At 36.8% G+C, this 21,190-nt stretch overlaps 1 protein-coding gene across 6 annotated transcripts in view; it reads right to left on the bottom strand.

Moving 5' to 3' along the window:
* Window positions 1-21,190, bottom strand: part of LOC145686237 (uncharacterized) — a 196,514-nt gene that overhangs the window by 75,524 nt on the left and 99,800 nt on the right. For all 6 annotated transcript variants that reach the window (XM_081759322.1, XM_081759323.1, XM_081759325.1 and 3 more), the window contains exon 2: window positions 2,044-2,218. In XM_081759322.1, coding sequence (XP_081615448.1) covers window positions 2,044-2,218 — 175 coding nt within the window. The remainder of the gene's footprint in view (window positions 1-2,043; window positions 2,219-21,190) is intronic.

Here is a 21,190-nt window from a genome sequence, read left to right as displayed (position 1 = left end):
CTCATCAATAAGAGATGTATCTCACGAAGGCCCAAAAGGCCTCAGGGTGGCCCAAAAGTAGGTATACACCCCTGAATTCATCAAGTATAACATTCTAGTTTATGGATTTATTTGCTTCGATTGTTCCGGGCTTAAGTTATAAGTAAAGAGACGTTAAGAACAAATAATAAAGAAACTAGGTTTACCTGTTTGATAACAATAAGAAATGATATAAAATACGGGACGGCAGTGTTACTTACTTTTGGGCCACCCTTTATTATATCAAACAGAATTTCGAAAAACTAATATAAATGAATTGACAAAGGATTGTTAAAGAAGCTGTTAAATAATCTGGAAAATACAGAATGTCATTTCACGTTTATCATAATCAATTCAATAATTTGGTTGCAGTGCGCCTGAAAACAACAAGAAGTTATTACGAAAAGTGTGAAAGTTGTGTGTTCGACTTACAGGGAGGATGGCTGTTTCTTTTTTAGTTGTCAAGATGGTGCACCGAGACTAAGGGAGACACTGATGATGATAAGATAGATGACAATGGTGGAATGAAGAGAGGCATGAAACGGGACAACTCTGAGAAAATCCATGTACGTGGTGTGGGATAGCTGTTACGTGTGTGAGTGGTAATACAACTTCGAAAATTTTGAGCTGAGAGGGCTGCAATCATGTCCTTCCCACCATGTGTTGTAGTTATATTCAAAGAGATAATAGCTATATGGCAAGGTGTTACTTGTGTCAAAGAAAATGATAAAATTTCCATCAAACAGGTACTTTTAGCTAGGGAATTAGGAATGAGATTTCTGGGTTGTTGTTATCTATGGCGATTTAGCCCGTCGCGTAAATGAGAGATGACGTCCCTCGGCGAGCTCACTATGAAAGAGAAGAAAGGAAGCGGCCTGGGACCATTGTGTTAGGTACCATCCCGGCATTTGCCTGGTGTGAATGAGGGAAACCCAGGAAAAACCTCATTTAAGATGGCTGGCCTGAAAAACCTCTTACACTTTTTCGAGCGAGTGTCCCCACTGGAATCGAACCCGGGACCGCTCGCACCAAATGCTCTCTTGCTGTTCCTCGACTCTTCAATATAGGAAATCGTAGATATCAGAAGCTCGGGAGTAACCACAACGTGGCGCAGAAAGTGAGTTCTTTGGTGCGTCGTGAGAACCTGCCATCTCAAAGAATAACATGGACAGTTTCGCTGTGACCATGAATCGTACAACTGCGCTGGATTTCCGTTTGGTAAACAAAAGGCTCGAGCTCGTATGCTGCCTCCCTCACATGTCATGTCGGGGGAGAAGAACAGTCGGAAATTGTACAAATGCTATCTTACAAGAGGCAAGTGGAAAATTATGGTAACTCTGAACGAGGCATGGGTGTATCTGTCGGATTGTGACAGACAGAGCATCTGTCATTATTGAGATTCTAGAGGTTGTTCTGACTGGGTATATGGCCACGAAGGAAGTTTCCCATGCGCTTTTATGATTCTTGATGGTTACTGCTATATTGCTGAACTATCCTACGCAGATTGGATATCAATGCATATTACCAGACGAATATTTTGAGTCACCATACTGCAATGATATTCCCCATCCCTATATGGTACCGATACATCTCGCGTTGTCATTCATCACAACAAGGCATCCAGCCATACAGCGAAGTCAACAGTAATGTATACTGAACGAATGGCACGTGAAACGGAAATTTCATGTAATCCCCTTTTACGAACATTCCTGCTACATTTCCTGATGCATGAACTATGGATTTTTGTGTTACCTTTGTTTGCTGAAACAAGCAATGGGTCGTCGCCAGCCGCGAACATTCGTCAATCTTTGGAAAGTTTGTCAAGAGGTACTTACCAGACTTGATCAAATTATGCTCCAATGCGGTATCCTTCAATGGAAACTGAGATGCAAGACGATAGCTAACAGACAGGACTTGCACATCGAACGTACCTTTTGGTGGGGTCCTAGTATTTCTTAAGTTGGATAAGGTCACTAAATTTGTTACCATAAACATGAAATAACTTTCTGTAGATTTGTTACTTACCCAATGCCAGCACCAAGCTCGAGAACACGGTATCCTGTGACATCTGGCAGGCAACTAAGAATCTCATTGCGTTCTTCTTCTTGCATTATATGCGCATGACTGTTCAATAACATAGATTCAGGAACAGGATCATACTGTTGCCAGAATTCCCTCATTTGCTGTCGTATCTTCTCCGCTAAAATCAAAGAAACAGAAAAAATTTAAATTTTAGGAATTTAAGATAGAGCATCGCTTAATGTTTTCAGAATATTTATTCACTTATGGTTTGCAAGACTACTGATTTAATTAAATCCATCATATATATATATATATATATATATATATATATATATATATATATATATATATATATATATATATATATATATATATATAAACTCAGTTGATTTCTTGATTTTTATCACGTGGAAAGGAATTAAATGTATTTTTATATGTGGAGGTGAAGGTATATGTGAAACCTTTACTTTTTGTTTATTCTTTCATCATCATTTCATCACATGCATTTTGCCTTTATGAAGGATCGCTTATAAAAATAGAAGTTCCTGTGCAATGAGGTTCTTATCTTACCTCTTCGTCTTCACGTAGAAGTTAGGAGAAACCGGGGTATTCGCGAACACTGGGGCAATGTCGAACATCCAAGTTTACCCCCAAGGAAGCTTATTAGAAAACAGACGATTTTGTTGCATGTTAGCGGAGGGACCTGAAAAAATGTAGCATAAATTTGGTGGCAGTCAGTTGAGTGGATTGCCAGGAAGAAGACATTTTGTTGTTTTTGTCGATTCACTTATAATGTTTGATTCAAAAATCTGGGCAAGGTAACTTGGCTTTTATTTTATCTATATTGTTACAATAAGGCTATGTATTCCCCTATATTTGAGCATTAGTTCTTTGTAATCTTACTAGCTTATATGCAGTCAACAATTAGTTTCAACTTTAACAATAAAATGGTGTCTCATGGGGAAATGCCAGACAGAATGTTTGCCATTAACCCGGAGTATTCGGGATTGCCTCATGGTGTGAAATAAATTATCAAAAAATTTTAATAGTTTTTATTAGTGAAAAGTAAGTAGATAATAAGTTAATGAAATTGGTTTGGGAAATAGATCATGTCTTGGTAATAAGCGTTATTAGCTTCAGTAATTAGAATAGTCTGGTATATTTATTATTTTAGGCCATTAGTAGCCTACTTCATTATTCTATAATCAGTAACCCTATTTTAGATATCTGATCCTTCATTATAGATTGAAATTTTTTCCTGTGTTGGAATCACAGTGTTTTGCAAATGTATTTAGCTTAATAGCATGTATTAGCAGTTAGCCAATTTTATTCACCCTATTAACTGCATTTGAACATTGGACTAATAAAGAATACTGTCTTTTAATGCGTATATCTGTGATTTCTACAATTCCAGAAAATGTTTTCATTTTAATGAATATTTTACTTAATGCACTGTTATTTCTGAATGTGTTCCATAGGAGCATATTTTGTTTAACCTATTACCTATTATCTTACATTTGCAATAGTTTCAAAGATGATGAGATCTGGTCATGTTTCTCATTAACTTGAGTTGTGTTTGTAATTATAATTCTTATTAAAAATTTAAATACCAAATTACGATATAATTTTAATGTATTTTTAATGCATTTCGCTTCTTTCGTAAAGGAAAGTTTCAAGTAAGCAGTATGTTCGGGTTTACCCCGACCACTGGGGCAATCCCGAACATAGGTACAATTTTAAAACATCTCACTTATTTGTTCAAAAATATGACTTTTAACTTTCCTCTGTACTTTAGTAAAAAGGAGAAACTCCAAGCTTTCTATATACAAGAAATCTTAATTTTATCTCTAAAAACAAAAGAGTTATTTATAATCAAAGCTTAAGTGTTCGTGAATATCCCGGTATCCCCTAAGTTATTAAAATATAACTCATTATAAAGATGTCGTACGTTATAAAATGTCAAGGTTTGTAAAACAGGCTACGGCAGAAACTGTGACACAATTAACAGCAGATTAACAGTGGTCAAAGCATAAATGCCTCTATTGTCTGACCATACACTTCACTGTACACTGTTGTTAGATACTCGCCTCCGCTGCGGACGTTCCACACGTGTTCCAATGTTAACCGCCTGGCATCGTCTATTATGGGTGGAATAGGCCTGTGCCTATCGTCAATTAACCGCAGAGGAAAGACAAAATCCATGGTCCGATGAATGGTGATTGCCTTTATCACGTCGATAACAGGCTCAGAATCCGTCGTCTACAGCTGCTCCAGGTATACACAGTAGGAAGACGCCGTATTATAATTGAGTAATCTTCGAATGTTACCCATAGGTCCAGTAGTGCGTGTGAAGAGCACCATGACTGCTTCTACCTATAGGCAGGTCATTCCTCATAACGTACACCGATTCATGTCAGCCTGTTAACAGCTGGTAATAACACCTTTCATCAGGACAATGCATCTTGTCACGAGACCAACATTATGCTGCAGTGGCTCAAGGAGAATAGTGGTGAATTTCAATTGCTGCAACGACTTCCAAACGCATTCAATTTTAGCACAATTGAACACCTTTGATATTCAACGAATCGGGGATGCTATTGAACGTCAAATCCCAGCTCATGAAGGAAAAAAGGAAGTTTTTTTACCATGGCTTTTTGTATGGGATTTTTTTTCTAAATATTAAAATGTAGAAACAGTATTACGTTCTAATTTTGTTTTCCCATTATAACACGAAAAAAATGTTTAATTACTACATTCTGAAGAAAAAATCCTGAAGAAAATTCACGAATATAAGTAAATTGGTCATTTAATAGGAAAGGAAAATGCAAATAGCTGGATGCAGAGTTTTTTAGTTCCAACGAATTGTTTATACGGTTAGGTACCGTATTAAAGTGTTACCTATAAGTGTTCTAAAAATAGAGTAGAGTTCGTGGGTTAAAATTGCCGTTTAAAATTTATGAGTAAACTAAAATTCCATTGTAATTATGTACAACATTTATTGGGGCTGCTAAAATTCGAAGGGGAGAATGTTTAAAACGCTATTGACAAGTTTCTTCTTTCAAAAATCTTGATACGACATAAAAGTGAACAAAGAAGGAGTTCTGTGTATAGTGATTAAACCAATATCACACACGAAATAGTCGTATTTAACTTTTATTTTGTAAACTGACCTCGCCTATTCTCAGAATAAAATGTTTCCCGAACGGAGAACAAGATGTAGGCAAGATTTATACCAAAATAAGAATGGTTTTGTATCTGTTTCTTGCTTTATGATACGCTTTCCTTGCCTGCCAGATTGAATTTAGGTAACCAATAAATCATTTTGAAAAAAAGTTTCCGGGTATTTGATAAAATGTTTATGCAACAGAAAAGATATTTGAGATATAGGGGTTGCGTAAACTCACAACTCGCAGGTAACAACAAGAATGCCAGTTTGAAAACCAATGAAGACAACCAGCCATGGACTGCATGCACTGAACATACGACTCGATGTTATAAACGCATTTCCTTAATTGTAGAACGCACTACAGAAAAACAAAAGTGGTACTTGAACAAGAAAGTCATGCAAAGTTTTTAAAAAGTTAACATTTCTATTTTATTTTTGTAAAAAAAAAAATCGGCTTTTATGGAGAAAAAGCTTCATTTCAAAAGTTTTTTTTTGCCTCTAGTTTCAACCGCAGTAATCTGAACCCTTGCTGTCCCTCAAATCTCACAAACCTACCGTATACAAATAACTATCTGTATACTTCTACTAACATCATGAACGAAATTGTCAGATTTTTTACACAAAATGGGAGATTTTTAGTCATTTCTCTTTAAAAAGTACAATTATTATATGCTTAATTATATGATATAATTGCTTAATTATATAATTTAATAGAACTGTCAAGCGTTACGCACAATCCATGAAAAGAAGAAGTGCCGTAATACTTTGCACAAAAATTAAGGAATTTTAAAAGAAATCGTATGTAACTTACAAACGTAATGATTTAGAACGCTGTATTTTAAACATATAATAACTAGGTATATAAGGAAAAAATTGTGCAAATGCATTAGTAAACATTCAGTATACGGCTAACCATAGTTATTGAAATATAAATTTTGGTGTAAAGTAACCCCATAGGTGGGAATACTTTGCACAACATACTAAAAAGTATGTTAAACATAATGTTCCTGTACAACATTTTCCTTCAGTATTTATACATTTTACTTCCTACACAAAACTGCATGCACTCTACAAATATTAATATTAGAATGATGATACTGATACCAGTACTTAGTTTGGAATATCGACATTTACAAAGAAAATTATATATTTTGTAATACCAGCACAGGAACTACATTCTGATAGTTTAGGATATATCCCACTAAAATGTCTATTCAGGAACAGAAAAAATCAAAATGAACTGATTTCCCCTCGTTTCTTTTTATGTCCGAGAATATCATCCCAAACGTAATCAGTGGAATATTTACAGCTATTGGGACTTTCAGGCTGAAACACACACAAATTGCATGATTTCTTTTTTTAATAAAATCTAATGTTAGTCATTCCATTGTATAAGCTTCAAGCATCTCTAAAAGTCTAGTGATATATTTTTTTGAGTGAAGTCCCTCTCAAACTAATTTTCGGGATCCACCACTGTTCGTAATTTATTTTCCAACAAGAAATCCATCCCGGCATCTACCTAAATAGGAAATTTATCTTTTAGAAAATGAAGGCAGGAGGTTCCAGCAGTAGTAATTTCCTATCTAATGGGTTACTTTGGACCGGTGCAAAGTACCCCCGGTTAGAGGCTAAAATCGCCTTCTCCCAGTTTTATCTTTTTTTATGACTTTAAAACGTTTCACACTTCAATTTCAACTATTGTTTCAAAGGTCCATTATACACAGTAGTATTCTACGAAACTGAGTTAACTTTGACGGAAATTCTTGTAGGTGATATCTTTCAAATTTTGTCAGCCTTTACAGTGACTGCTCTCCAAACCTGTTCAACAACAAATCCACCGAGTAATTAGAACTGATGTTAACCACCACATTATAGCAAAAATACAATTAGTTGTTCTATCTTACGGTGGCAGTTGAAACTTTCTCTTTACTGTTCATGGTTTTACCGACAGAGGACTGTGGAACTCTTTTCGTATTTTGTGCAAAGTAACCCCATGTTGCGGTATATTCTCATTATCAGTTATGTTCTTCCAACTCGAGATGTTACTATCGAGGCAGTGGTGTAGCATGATCGATTCAAATTAAGATATGGCAAAGATGGCGTTAACTGAATCAGATGAAGATGTTAAAATCAAACTCTTCTAAGGCTGGGGCGCCGGTTAAATAATGAATGAACGATTACGGTTTAATGGGGGTGTCAGCAGAGATGCTAATTTAAAAACGTACTTTAAATTCAAATAAAAGTACAAAGACACTAAAGCACAAAAACATTATAAAAGTAAAGCCACAAGTCGAAAAAATACTAAAAGAAGAAAATATAAAATATATAACAAAATCATAGCAAAAATTAACGATAATAATAATATATGTATGACACGATAAAGCTAATAAGAAAAACCTCAGAGCAACTTAGCTATTTCAATTTAACGAACAGGTCATTAAAGTCCACATTCTCTTCCAAAACTTAACTAAGATCTCCAGGCATTCATAGACATTCTCTAAGGTCTGAGTATTCTGGACATCCTAGAAGATGTGCCGAATATTCAGTAGGACGATATGAGATTAGGGTGACCGATATGCAAACTGGAGGGGTGATAAGAAATGGAATTATATACTTTATGAGAAATCTCTCACGACGATAGATAAACACGATTCGTTTGCTTCTGCGTAAAGTGTAACAACAAGACCAGTATGAAAAACACTAGTAGCTAGCCGAATGCACAGGTGATGTACAGTATTTCAGCATGAAAGATCGAGCAAATGAATAAACAAACAACAGTAGTCTAACTTGGATCGAACTACCATATACTCTTCAGAGAACAATACGCTCAACACTTCAGATGCGGCGGGAAAGGGCTCCAAGCAAATTCATACATAAGTCGGAGACAAGATTTTTTAAGATATTGGGTGTGGGGTACCATGATACGTAACGATCGAAAGTTAAACCCCATGAATCAAGTCGTGTTAACAAATATTAAACGAGTGTCACCGAGTTACAAGTTCAAGTTCGTTGGTGGAAGAAGTACACTCACTTTGTCTTTTGACCAGAAAATCAAAACCCTGTTTCGTTGGTTTAGCCAGCAAGATGATCTAATGTAAGTTGAACTATCGACTTACCTCGCTAAAGTATGTGAAGCGGCAGCTGATAACAAAATCATCAACGTATAGCAGACCATAGACAAGGGCCTGAATCTGTGACACAAAATCATTAATGTGACGGTGAACAGTAAGACACTGACAACACTGGGTTATTGGACATCGTTTTCTTACAGAAATCACTGAGAGACTGGAATTCTCACACAGTTTGAATAACGTCCGTCCAAGAAATTCTTTATTAATTTCGTTATGTAACGTGAAGATCTTACTCATATAGCTCTTTTAAAAATTTGCAATGCCAAGTAGTATCATAAACCTTTTCCAAATCAAAAAAATATACCAACCAGTGACATTGATGTGACGATGAAAAACAGCTTCTTGAATCCGGCTTTCGAGATGAGCAAGATTGCCTGTACTGGATCGAAAACAGCGAAAGTCACACTGAAACTTGCCTACCAATAGAGCCGTAGCTGGGGGGGGGGCGCGAGCGGGGCGGTTGCCCCAAGCATTGATGGCAAATGGGCGCCGAACGAGTAAGAAAAAAGGAAAAGTTTCGGAAAAGAATAAACGACGCGACACCCCGAAAAAGCATTAGCGCCCTATTATATCAATGTAGTTATCACTTTCCAAAGAAATAGATCTAAAAATTTTCTTGCTCGCTCCGTTCGCAACATAAGTTTTTCAATCAGTGCCACAACAAGTTTTTACTTTTACTTAAAGAAAATTATTATATATGATTTCTTAATGACGATATGATATACAAGGGGCCGGGTAATTACTTATAATGTACGCAGGAGCGTTTTCAAAATCAGAATGTACGTGTTCGACGTTTTGATGGTGATGAGTTTGATTAGTAAATCACGCTTTTATTTACCTAATCTGATTAATCATGATGGTGAAAATGAGAGGAGAGAAGAGACACACGCAAGCTGGTTTTGCACAGGAATGTTAAAAATAAAGGTAAACGAGGGAAATAATAACATTTTCGAACTTCAAGCAGTTGTGGAGGTAAGAATTAAGGGGTAAGAACTTAACAAATTTCGTCTTCTTCAAAACTGATCACTGCCAGCGTTTTTTATTTTTTATTTCATTGACATGAAATGCTTTCAATTTGAATAAATTTATTGGGATCATTTCTTCATCAACTACTTGGTATCGTCCGGATATTTTTGTGAGTGCGTATCTAGTTGTAGTTACATACAAAACATATACACAAATTATATATATATATATATACACTTCTGTTTATGACAATTGCAACACCCAGAACAAATGGCTCGAATGAATCCCAACTTTGTGAATATGTGTGAGGATGTTGTAGGAGAAAGTTATTAAAATTTCAGACAAATGGCGTCTACATAAGGCAGGCAGCGTCCTCTTGACTGTGATCGGAGTGGTACCACACAAGGTCAGTGCATGTCGCAGAGAGGCAGTGGATAGTGGTTAATTAAAATGGAAACACGTAGGAAAGAAAGTACCAGCATGCCTCGCCAATGGGCTCTGTTGAGTGAGTTCAAACGGGGCAAAATGATCGGTCACTGGGAAGCGGGTTTGTCGTACCACGAAATTGCTGGGCGTAAGGACCTGCGACGACAATGATGCGTGTGTAGAAGCAGGACAGAAGAGGGTAATGCAAAGGGACGAGCTGGGACAAGACTACACAATGTGATCACAACACGGGATGACAGACACATTGTCCGGATGGCCATAATGGAGAAGACAGCGGCATCCAAATTGTTGGCTCAACGCTGGAGCACTGTTACGGTTGTTACCATGTCTGCATCGACTGTTCGGCATCGTTTGCTGAAGGCTGGACTGATAGCTCGCGTGCCGTTGCGACGGTTCCTCTTGACCAGAAAATACAAACGCATCAGACGGTATGGACAAGCGAACACTGTCACTGGCGTGCTGAATGTGGTGTTTTCGGATGAGTTATGTTTCCATCTGCTCTACAGTGATGGCCGCATATGCGTACGACGCTGCGGTCGTGAGTGCAATCTGTCAGCTTGCTTTTTTGAGCGTCATAGAGGACAAACGTTCAGTGTGATGGTGTGGGACGCCATTGGTTAAACATGCGATCACAACGTATCCTTATCCAGGGCAATTTGAGCAGAAATCGGTATATTGGTGACGTTTTAGAGCCCGAAGTGATACCCTTCCTAAGGCAACTCCAGACTCCATATTTCGGCAGGAAAATGCCAAGTCACATGTAGCGAGGAATTTGAAAGGTTTCTTCACAGCTTCCCTGACCTTCCAGGTTGCCTGATATGTATTCCATTGAGCATGTCTGGGAAATAGTTGGGCGCAAACTTCTTCGTCACGGTCCGCCACCGGCAAATCCGCATGCCTTGTGGAAATTGCGTGGCAAAATATCCCCTAGGAAGATATCCAGCATCTTCTTGATTCCTTCCCAGGACGTGTAGGGGCGCTGATCTCAGCATATGATGGATTCACCCGATACTGATTTTTAAAGGTCACATTTGATGTACACAAGTCTGGAATTCTAATCATTTGTGTCTTGTCATGTACCTAATCTTTGGAATAAATTTCATTATTCTAGCAGGTCTTTTCTAGGTATTGCAATTTTCATAAACAGTAGTGTAAACATATCTAGTAACCAAACTATATTTTGGATTTTAAATACAAACATTAAACATATTCTTCACCTCCACCGATCAATATTGAAAAATTCGCAAAGAAGGTTCCTTCTGAATTTCCATTACATTTAAAAAAATATTTTTTACCGTAAAAAAATCGAATTTAAAATGCTATTTGTGTGGTCTCACACAGAATAAAACTATAAAAGTTTACAATTATTACTGGAAATTAATGTTCTCACCCATTTCGAACATTTTAAGAGCGCATAGTTGCTAACGTATTGAAATTTCATTTCTTATCGATAGTATGAAATGTAAATAGATGTGAATTTCCATGACTGTTCTCCAAGTGGATTTATATACAACTAAAGGTAGTTTTGAAGTTTAACAAGAATTCCAAAATAAGCTTCTTGAAACAAGCTCTTATTTGTAAAAGAATACATAATGATCGCTTTACACTGTTGCAATGGTCTGTCTAAGCAGCTTCATAAAAATTCAGCGTAGTGTAACAACAAAAGCTATTTCTCATATATGTTTAAAAAAAGAAAGGAAAAGCTTGGTAAGGCGAGTGTAATGGGGCGCAGAACTCTACTTCGCCCCGAACGCCGAAATCTCTAGCTAGGCTCTGCCTACCAGAGAATTTGATTTTAAATATCAAACGAGATGCCTGTTCTCCATGTGCACAAAAAGCTTACAGACCATAGGCGAAGCTAGGAATTGTCTGTTGAGAGGGCAGTGGGGGAAGACCTTTTGGTCGGTCTCGGAAGTCTTCGTAGGTGGTCATCTTATAGGTGGCATTCTTATTTTTTGTCAAAAAGTTGGGGGCAATGCCCCCCATACCCCTCCATAACTCCGCCTATGTTACACACACAAATCGTGAGAGCGATTGAACCTTAGCTTGTGGCTGCTGTATCGCTTTTCTCTGGTTTCAAGATGGAAAGAACCAGAACCTCACGCCATCGATATGAAAACGTCTCCTCGGTCCAAGTGGAATTAAACAGTTGTAATAATGAAAGCTGTGAATCGCATGAGACGGCGAAACATATCGTAAGATATACGATCGATACCTGCAACAATGTTGGACGACTCACGTCAGCAGAACGGAATTGGAGATCGATGAATAAACCATTCTCATCATCAGTATTGGTGCTACGGAAACTTAAAGGGTTCTTCCTGATACGAATGAATACGATTGAATAGTGTGCTCAGATAGTGTCGGCCCAATACATTTGGCTATCTCTGTCAGGTTAGACTTTAGAACCTCGTTTGATAGTACGGTGGGTAAACTACTAGTAGAACGGTGGTCATTATAGTGCGAACTCGTCGCTAGACAGCAAAAAATGAAATCTTTAATTTTCACGTCCCACGGTTATGCCGCTTAGGCAAAACAGACGATGATGATGAGAAATGAATGAAATAGTGGAACGAAGAAAGTGGGAGGAAAAGGGGGATCCCCGAGAAAGCATCATGAGCACGATGTTTGTCCACCATAACGCTAGACTGCATCCATAGGGGTTCGTCTACTGAGATACGTTATGTAATCTTTCAAGATTTTATCAGGTTACTAACACGGACACAAAGATTGCGAGATTCTTGCAGATTTTCGTGGAACTCGATTGAAGTTAGCAGGAGCACATCCAACGATCTAGGATAGCTTTACATGTACACTTATGTCCAAAATTATTGTCGTGTCTATAAATATGTTGTTGTACTAATATAATTTGATAACAAATTTGCCCGGTATTTCTTATAATGTTAGAATGTGTATAATCGACAAAGACATGTATGTGGCAAATTTCATGTCGAAACAGCAGTAAATAAGAACAATAAGACGAAAATAAAACTTTCTTCTCCATTTAGCAACATTTTGTTTACTCACTCTAATTTTCGTATTTATAATTCTTTTTCTATGCAATTTACCACAAAAGTACATTTCCCGAATGTACATAATATCAGTATTAAAAGTACCCTGCAAAAGCATTATCAAATTATATTCTTACAAGAAGACAGTTATAGATATGCGACAATCATTTGGGACATGAGAGTACCTTAGCTCAAAACTGCTACATGTTAAAGCTTTGAGAAATAGTGTGAGTCAACATATTCTGGTAGCAACTTAATTTTGATTTTTTTTTTCACTTAAAGTTAAAATATAGTGCTAATTTCTGGGTATCTACGCACTATTAATTACATAATAATTTTAGAGTTTTAAGGTTTATGATGTAAAATCTGGAACGTTTTGTAATTTGTCCTTAGATACCATGGTATCGCACCTGTTTCTTGCCTAAAAATGAATGAATTCATAGAAGTTAACTTCTGAATGAATTCACATATTCACTTTTACTTATAATGCAAAACAAGCGTCGAAACTACACATTCGCAAACACAAGAACAGCACATTTCCTACACAGTAAGTCTGTATTGATAACAGGCATTCTTCACCTATAAAAGAATAGACATAAAGTTTTCGTCTGACAGCAAGTTTTCGTCTGGCAGCTAAGCAATAATTCATTAAACACTGTTTCTTATTCGGTAGAGAAATATAAAGTTTGTAATCAGCAATACGAATAATATTGTCATAAAAATGTTTTTGTAGCTAGTAACATTTAAAGCTAAAACGTAACAGTTTCGTAATCAATAGTAAAATGTGTTTGTAACCAATAATGTAAAAAGAAATAAAACGTAATACCGGTAGTACGGAAGTTAATATTCACAACATACAAGGTTTACGATATGCCTGAATTGCAATCACGAGAAGTTGATTTTTTATTAACCAACGGATGTAACGTTGTATGCAAGATTTAGATATATAACCTTATATACACACATTTGTATTGTGACATGTCCAATTCACACATTCGCTCTGCGAACAATATGTATGATACTTGCAAAATAAATACAATTTTTTTACAATATACACTGTAAAAAATCGTTGTGTTATTTCTACGACATGCCTATGTGTTAACACAACTGTGTTAAAATATAACACAAGCGGGTGGTTAGAACAATTTACTCTCCATTTGGAGTTGTGTGTGAAATGCCGGTAGTAGAAATGACATACAGCCTGCGTGTTAAATTAACAGAAGTGTAGAATCTTCGGTGTTGTTTTCTGCGTGATTGCCAAATATGTTGGGCACCTAATTATAAAGGCTTAAGTACTGAAGCTAAAGACAAACACATTGAAAAAATACTTAAACAAATCCAGGTATTAGCAAAATTTCAACATAGGTCTACAAACCGCACGATGAGTTCTCAATTGTTTTACATGATGTTTCTGAAGAAATATGTCAACAGCGAGAAACAATACCGTATTACTGTGTCACTTATACAATGCACTATAGTTCACCAGTGAACACCGGGGACTAGGTTTCAAACACGGCGGAAAACAAGTAGAAACACGATTAAGAGGCAAACATATTATAAGCATATAGGTGAGTTTTATATCATTCTCCAACAAGATATTGGTGAAGGTTGTGTTTCGCACCATCAAGAAATACTTCACAACAAGTGTTGAGAAGGACGACAAAAAAGTTTATGAAGATTTTCGAAGTGAAGTGTTCTGTAGTTTACTATTCTTATTTTAAAATTAGAATCTTCGGTAATTGTAAGCATGCACACCACAAGCTTTCAAACACAGAAAAATGGTTACATCAACACTACACACGGAGTTATTTCAACACCGAAATAGGTGTCGTAGTAACACAGAAGTGGAGTAGAACTAACACCAAAAACGGTGTTAATCTGGTGGTCTGAACCTTGAATTTTAACACAGAGAGTGTTGAATTAACACCAAAACTGTGTTACTTATACGGCTTTGAACTTGAATTATGACACAGATTGTGTTGAAATGAAAAGGAAATGATGTTGAAATAACACAGGGATTGTGTTATATTGATACTTGACAAGGTGTAATATTAACACTAAATAATTAACACACTACACACTGTGTTACTTTCTTCGTGTTAGTGCAACACCACCACAAGTAACACTCAACACTTTCCCCCACACTACCGACCCTGACATGGTGTCGAATCAACACCAAAAATACTAACACAGATCAGTGTAACCACTGCTCTGTGTTAATTTGGGTTGAATTAACACAACCATTTTTTACTGTGTACCTAGTATTTCGTAACTCAATACAAAAAAATGGATCCTGAACGACAAAGTCAACAGAAAAGCACATAATGGGTTGGTGTAGTAATGAATTAGGTATACTATCATCAGTTCAGTAGTTCTCTTCTGGAGGAGTGGGGCTTACATTAATTTTATATAGCTAATATAATAAAGTTTTGTTTGTTGAGTGCTGTATTTACAATGAACAATAATTTTACTAAAATTAACATGTTCGATACTAGCTCAATTCTTGTTTTGATACTACTTGATCTACAGACCTGACAAAACTAAACTTTTGTTAAGTTTGAGATATTTCACGGCCTAATAGTTGTACGGAACTGTGTAAAGGTGAACATCGCAAATTTAATTGTATTGCTGTATTATCCATATTAGCATAATGATTAAGTGGAGTTACAATAAAAACTTCCAAAATTCATGACTCCCAGATTAAAAAAAAAATAGCATATGAATTCAAGAAGTGAGAGGAATAAGTCAAAAAAGGATATTGTAAACGCTTTAAAGTATATTTCAGAGCCCATAAAACTGACTTAAGAAAACATGTCTTCTTGGAAATCATAAAGGTAGCCCATTTTATACTCACATCGGCTGCCCAGTTTCATTGCACTCCGCCATTCTACTGTTTCTTCTAGTGTGGATTTTGTCCTAACACACTAACGCCAACAGTTTGAATCTACGGTCGCCGCCTGACAGGTGTCAACTCAGACATTTGACGTATTTCCAGCTCCAAGTGTTTCCGTTAAATCTATTATATATATATATATATATATATATATATATATATATATATATATATATATATATATATGTGTGTGTGTGTGTGTGTGTGTGTGTGTGTGTACTATTAATAAAAGTGTATACTTGTAAAATAGTTCAATTTATGTTTGGGCTACAAATAATTCGAATCCGCTATTTTTGGAGCGCAACCTTGCTACTTTTTAATCTTCAGATGTGGCAACACTGTGTTCCATAACCAAACAGGAACTTTTTTGTTTTGCTTCCAACGAAATAAGTTGTAAAAATTTCGTGACTACTTATTATTTTGATATATTTTATCTAGTTGCTCTACTCTCACATGGCTGACCTTCCTGGTCAACACCTAGCTACAGGTCTACCGGTTCCGTTTGAGTTTTCCCAATAATCTATACGTTTAAATGTGAAAAATAAAATACGTATGAAAACTTAAGCTTACGTTTTTTAAAAGTACTCTTTGCTGTATATTCAAAGTTCAAAAACAAATACTTAACTTGTAATGGGTATTCCAGAATTCACGCAAGATTTGAATTTTGCGCCATTTATGCAGAGATGGAGTGGGTCAGTGGGTCGGTGGGCCAGTGGGTCAAGTTTTCTGAGTGGTTCAGTGGGTCGTGGGTCAACAGCATGTGACCCATTGTGACCCACCACCCACCGTGACCCACTGCGACCCACCATCCACCATGACCCACTGCGACCCACCGACTCAGTCTGACCTACCGACTCACTCTGCTTACTGCATTGTAGACTGTATCTTCTGAAGACTGGTAAATTTGTCTGCGTTTTACTTTCAAGACCATTTCCCGTCCTTTTCCATTTGTTTCCGTCTACTTACCTGAGGTGAGTAGGCTATATCTAAGTGAAAAAAGAACTTCAGGCACTTTTGGATTTGATATTTGTAATTGTAATAATAGCAATAGGACTTATACTACTACTTGGCTTTCGAGGCCTGTCAGTTTTTAGAGAAGCTAACTACTCGAAAAATACATTTTTGAATCACAGTAATGTAAAAATTATTATTAAAGAAATTGAATGTAACTGTGCGCCTGATCATAACGGCCAAATTACAAAGTCAAATGAAATTACTTTTGGTATATAGTTAAGCCTTAATCCAAACTGGGATGTTGTATTGCTTTCATTATAATACACATCCCAAAGAGGTACTGAGGATCCGAATTTTTGCGGAAAAAAAAAGAGTATCTCGCAAGACGTTAAACTTACGAAGCTGAAGTTCAGTGTATTAACTCTTTATTGGAAATAAACAGAATCTGTCCTGGCATTTTTTTTTAATTCTCCTTTATGGAGGGAGGGGGGACTTTCTATATTTGGAAAATTGGAAGTGAGTTGGTTTGTAAAAATAATCAAAAACGATCGATATTAGTTAAGAAAAAAATCAGAAACAAAAAATACAGTGCTTCGCTTCATATATCCATTATTGCTGAAGCTTATGTTTATTATATGGAGCGCTTACAGCACAGGGCAATCAATACATAAAGTTGTGTGAAAAATAGACATAAAATTTGTACAGTAAGCTTAAGTATACGGAAATTTTAGTTTAGATTGTATGCATAATTATATGGATAATTTTACACTTTTTTTTCCTTTACGTTGGCCTACTTACCTTAATTTGAGACTTTCAAATTTCATCCCTTTTTCCACTGAAAAGTATCTATAATTCAACAAGGAAATAATTATACTATGATAATTTAATTGAAATTCATCGTAATTTGGCCCATAACAAACAGCAGTGTGGTAATTGAAGGGGAAGAAGGGGAAAATTCCCAGACACCTTTGAACACTTCTCTGAAACCTCGTTTCCTTTTGCCTTCTAGGGGAGTGGGAACTTAGTAATGACATCAAACTTTCATGTGTAATTACAAAAACTAAATTTATAAACGAATAAGATATCACCAGTTTATCAGGTTTTAATTGATAATTTATGCGCAAGATTTCCTATCGAAGATGTGGTACATGAAGTTTCTGTTCTCCATGAGTCGACATTGCCAACTGACATGGTCGATATGGAAAGGATGTTGTATGGTGATAGAGAGGTGATAATTCTTGCGGAGTATTTCAAAACTGACCGAGTAAAATCGTTATCAGATTTAAATCTACCAAGCAGATTGTCGAGTATTACCAATTTCCACGACTGAGTGCGAACGGGGATTTCCCCTTATGAATTTACAGATGACTGACATTAGAAATAGACTAAGTGCTCAAACATTGTCTAACTTGTTGTTCATCAATGTTAATGGCTCACCGCTAGACAAGTTCAAAGTAGACGAGCTAGTTATTTCCTGGCTGAAGGATGGACATCATTCCGCTGCGGATGATTTACCACGAAAAAGCCCTGGAGGCCAACAGGAAATAAACCCGATTTCAGATTTGTATTAAGGTGGCAAATTACGAGTTATAGAAAGTGTATACTTGTATTACTAATGGCTTATTTGTGTTTTTTAGGGATGGGCACGTGTCGAGCTAAAACTCGACTCGAATTCGAGTCGAGTTACGAGTCAAGTCAAAGGTACTTTTCTCGAGTCCAGTTCCGAGTCGAGTCACTGTTTTGAGGACGAGTTTCGAGTCGAGTCGAGTTTGATACATGGCTCTCTCGTTCAGCTCGTTTTAGCTCATTTTGAAATCATGACCTGACTAGACTGGAAAGCGAAAGCCATGAGAAATATAAGTAGTAAAGTGGATTACTTTTAATGTTGCGCACGAGAGGGGACATTGTTCGCGTCTCGTCTCGTCTCGATAACGAGACAATAGATTTTTATAACGAGACAGTCTCAAATGTTGTGAGCACCAATAAAGTATGTATACTGTGTAGATCTTACTATCAAGGCTGAGACTTGTACGGACGAATTTTTTAACCCAAGCAAAAGCCCAACCCAGTCAGTGATGTCAACAGGCTCAGCTCCGTAAAACTGAGAGAACAGCTTGATCCGGGTCGGTTGCGATGATCCATCGGCACGGCTCAATTGAACCGATAGCTTAAGCCGGTTTGGTAGGGATGAGCCATCGACTCGGCTCAACTGAGCGAAGGCTCGAGCCGACTTGGTTGGGGTGAGCCACCAACTTGGCTCAAGTGAGCCGATGGCTCGAGTCGGTTGGGATGAGCCATCAGCTCGGTTTGGTTCGCCTCTGGAGAGCCATCGCCTCAGTAGACATGACATGCAAACGACTTTTCTTTTCTAAGATCGGCTATGTGGTGAACGAGTCGTGAGCCGACCCATTTAAACCAATTGTACCATTAGAGTCGGCACAGATGATTCAACATGATCAAATGGATCTAGTTTGTTTGTTCACTAGAAGTCAGATGTCGCTATTATTGAAGTGACTGTATATTTCGATCAATGGATCTTGTATCTGGGCCCTAGTTTAAAGAAATTCTTGGTTCGGATATGAGGAAGACTTAAAACAAAGTTCTTTTACAATCGGATGTAAATTTCCAACTCGATAAATTTCTTGTGAGCTACACTAAAAAAAATGTAGGAAGCGTACTTATAAAGGTAGGTTGCATGCGTAATTCCTGTAGTTTTTGAACTTAACTTACACCAGACTTATAACTGAAAACGAATGTTTTATAATACTTTCCGTATAAGTGTTCCATCTATACGTACTTTTCGTATGAAACAATATAGGCGGTCAGGATCTCACATACAAATGGACGTATATAAAATATAGCTGAGGAATGTAACATAAATATATGCATGTGATATACGGAAAAACTGTTAGATGTCAAACATCCTGCAACGGCATGATGTAACATCTAAGGGCAGTGCGTATGTAGCATATGGATAACATATGCTCCATACTGATTTATATAGTAAACAAGAGGATTCCGTGTATTTGTATACACAACTCCAAAAGTTCATTACCACCTGCAATTCTCGTTTTCCTGCAATAGCAGGCAACCCAAAAAGCTCGGCGGTTGGGTTGGTTCCGAATTCGAAAGGCGTTGGACCAAACCTCAATTCTGTTAAAAATATATCAGTGTGGCAAACTGAAAAATAAGGAAATAAAACAAATTTTTAAGAATGACAATTTTATTATCGTCACGGAGTTGGATGACATAAAAAGTTACAAAATGATCTTACTTAAGCACCTCAAAAAGATGAATGGCAAAAGACACATATCAGAAAAAACATTTCTCTCCTTCTCCCCCCCCAAAAAAAGAATTTTAAAAAAGAAAAAGTTACATGAAGTAAAGGTTTAATATAAAAGCCTCACCCAAAATTTTGAAAATTGACACGCGAAAGGCAAGAATAACTGAACCGAAGTGAATAAAATTGTGCACAGATATTGCAGACGTAAAATGTGGGAATACAGGCTTCATATGTTCCTGAAAAGGAAACGGTAAGGTGGGGCACGGAACCCTCCAAACCCTTGATCACGAGATATAAAAAATGCTAGTAACAGTATGTCAGATGTGTGTAAAGGACATGAAGAATTGTAGCGAAACTTTTTCTATGGACAACTCGCAAAAATAAAGGAATACGAGTTTTTAATGTTCTGCGGAAAACAGTTTTGGGGGGGCAAAAGCCCCCACGAAAAAAATTTGAAATTTGACGCCCGAAAGGTAAGAAGAAGTGAACCGAACTGAATGAAATTCTGCACAGATATTATAAACAAAAAATGAGGGAATACGGGTTTCTTATTTTCCTTTATAAAACGGCTGGGTAGGGCACGGACCCCTCCAAACATTTGATCACGAAATACCAAAAGTGCTAGTAACAGTATGTGAGATGTGTGTAAAGAACATGAAGAATTGCAACGAAACATAGTGTATGGATAATATGCAAAAAACACACGAATACTGTTTTTGTTTATTTTCTGCGTAAAAATGGTTTTACGGGGAACCCACCCAAAATTTTGAAAGTTGACGAACGAAAAGCAAAGTCAAGTGAATCGAAATGAATGAATATTGTAAGCGTAAAATGAGTGAATACGGGTTTCGTATTTTCCTGAAAAAAAAACTGTTGGAAAGGGCACGGACCCCTCCAAAATTTGATCACGAAATATCAAAAGTACTAGTAACAGTATGTGCGGTGTGTGTAAAGGAAATGAAGAATTGCAACGAAACATTTTGTATGGAAAATAACCATAAAACAAATCAATACGAGTTTCTTATTTCCAGCGGAAAAACTGTTTTCGGGGGCCAAAAGCTCCCACCCAAAATTTTGAAAGTTGACACCCGAAAGACAAGACGAAATGAGCCGAAGTGAATGATATTTGCATAAGTACTGCAGACGTAAAATGAGGATAAGGATTTCGTATTTTCCTAGAGAAAACCGTTGGGTGGGGCGCCGACCCCCCCAAACGTTTGATAACGAAAAATCAAAAATACTATTAATAGTATGGAGATGTGTGTAAAGGAAATGAAGACTTTCAACGAAATTTTTTTG

This window comes from Thermobia domestica, chromosome 5, assembly GCF_964235325.1.
Source record: "Thermobia domestica chromosome 5, izTheDome1.hap1.1, whole genome shotgun sequence".
Lineage (NCBI taxonomy): Eukaryota > Metazoa > Arthropoda > Insecta > Zygentoma > Lepismatidae > Thermobia > Thermobia domestica.
Note: the sequence above shows the minus strand (reverse complement) of the source record. Positions and strands in the feature narration are given on the sequence as shown.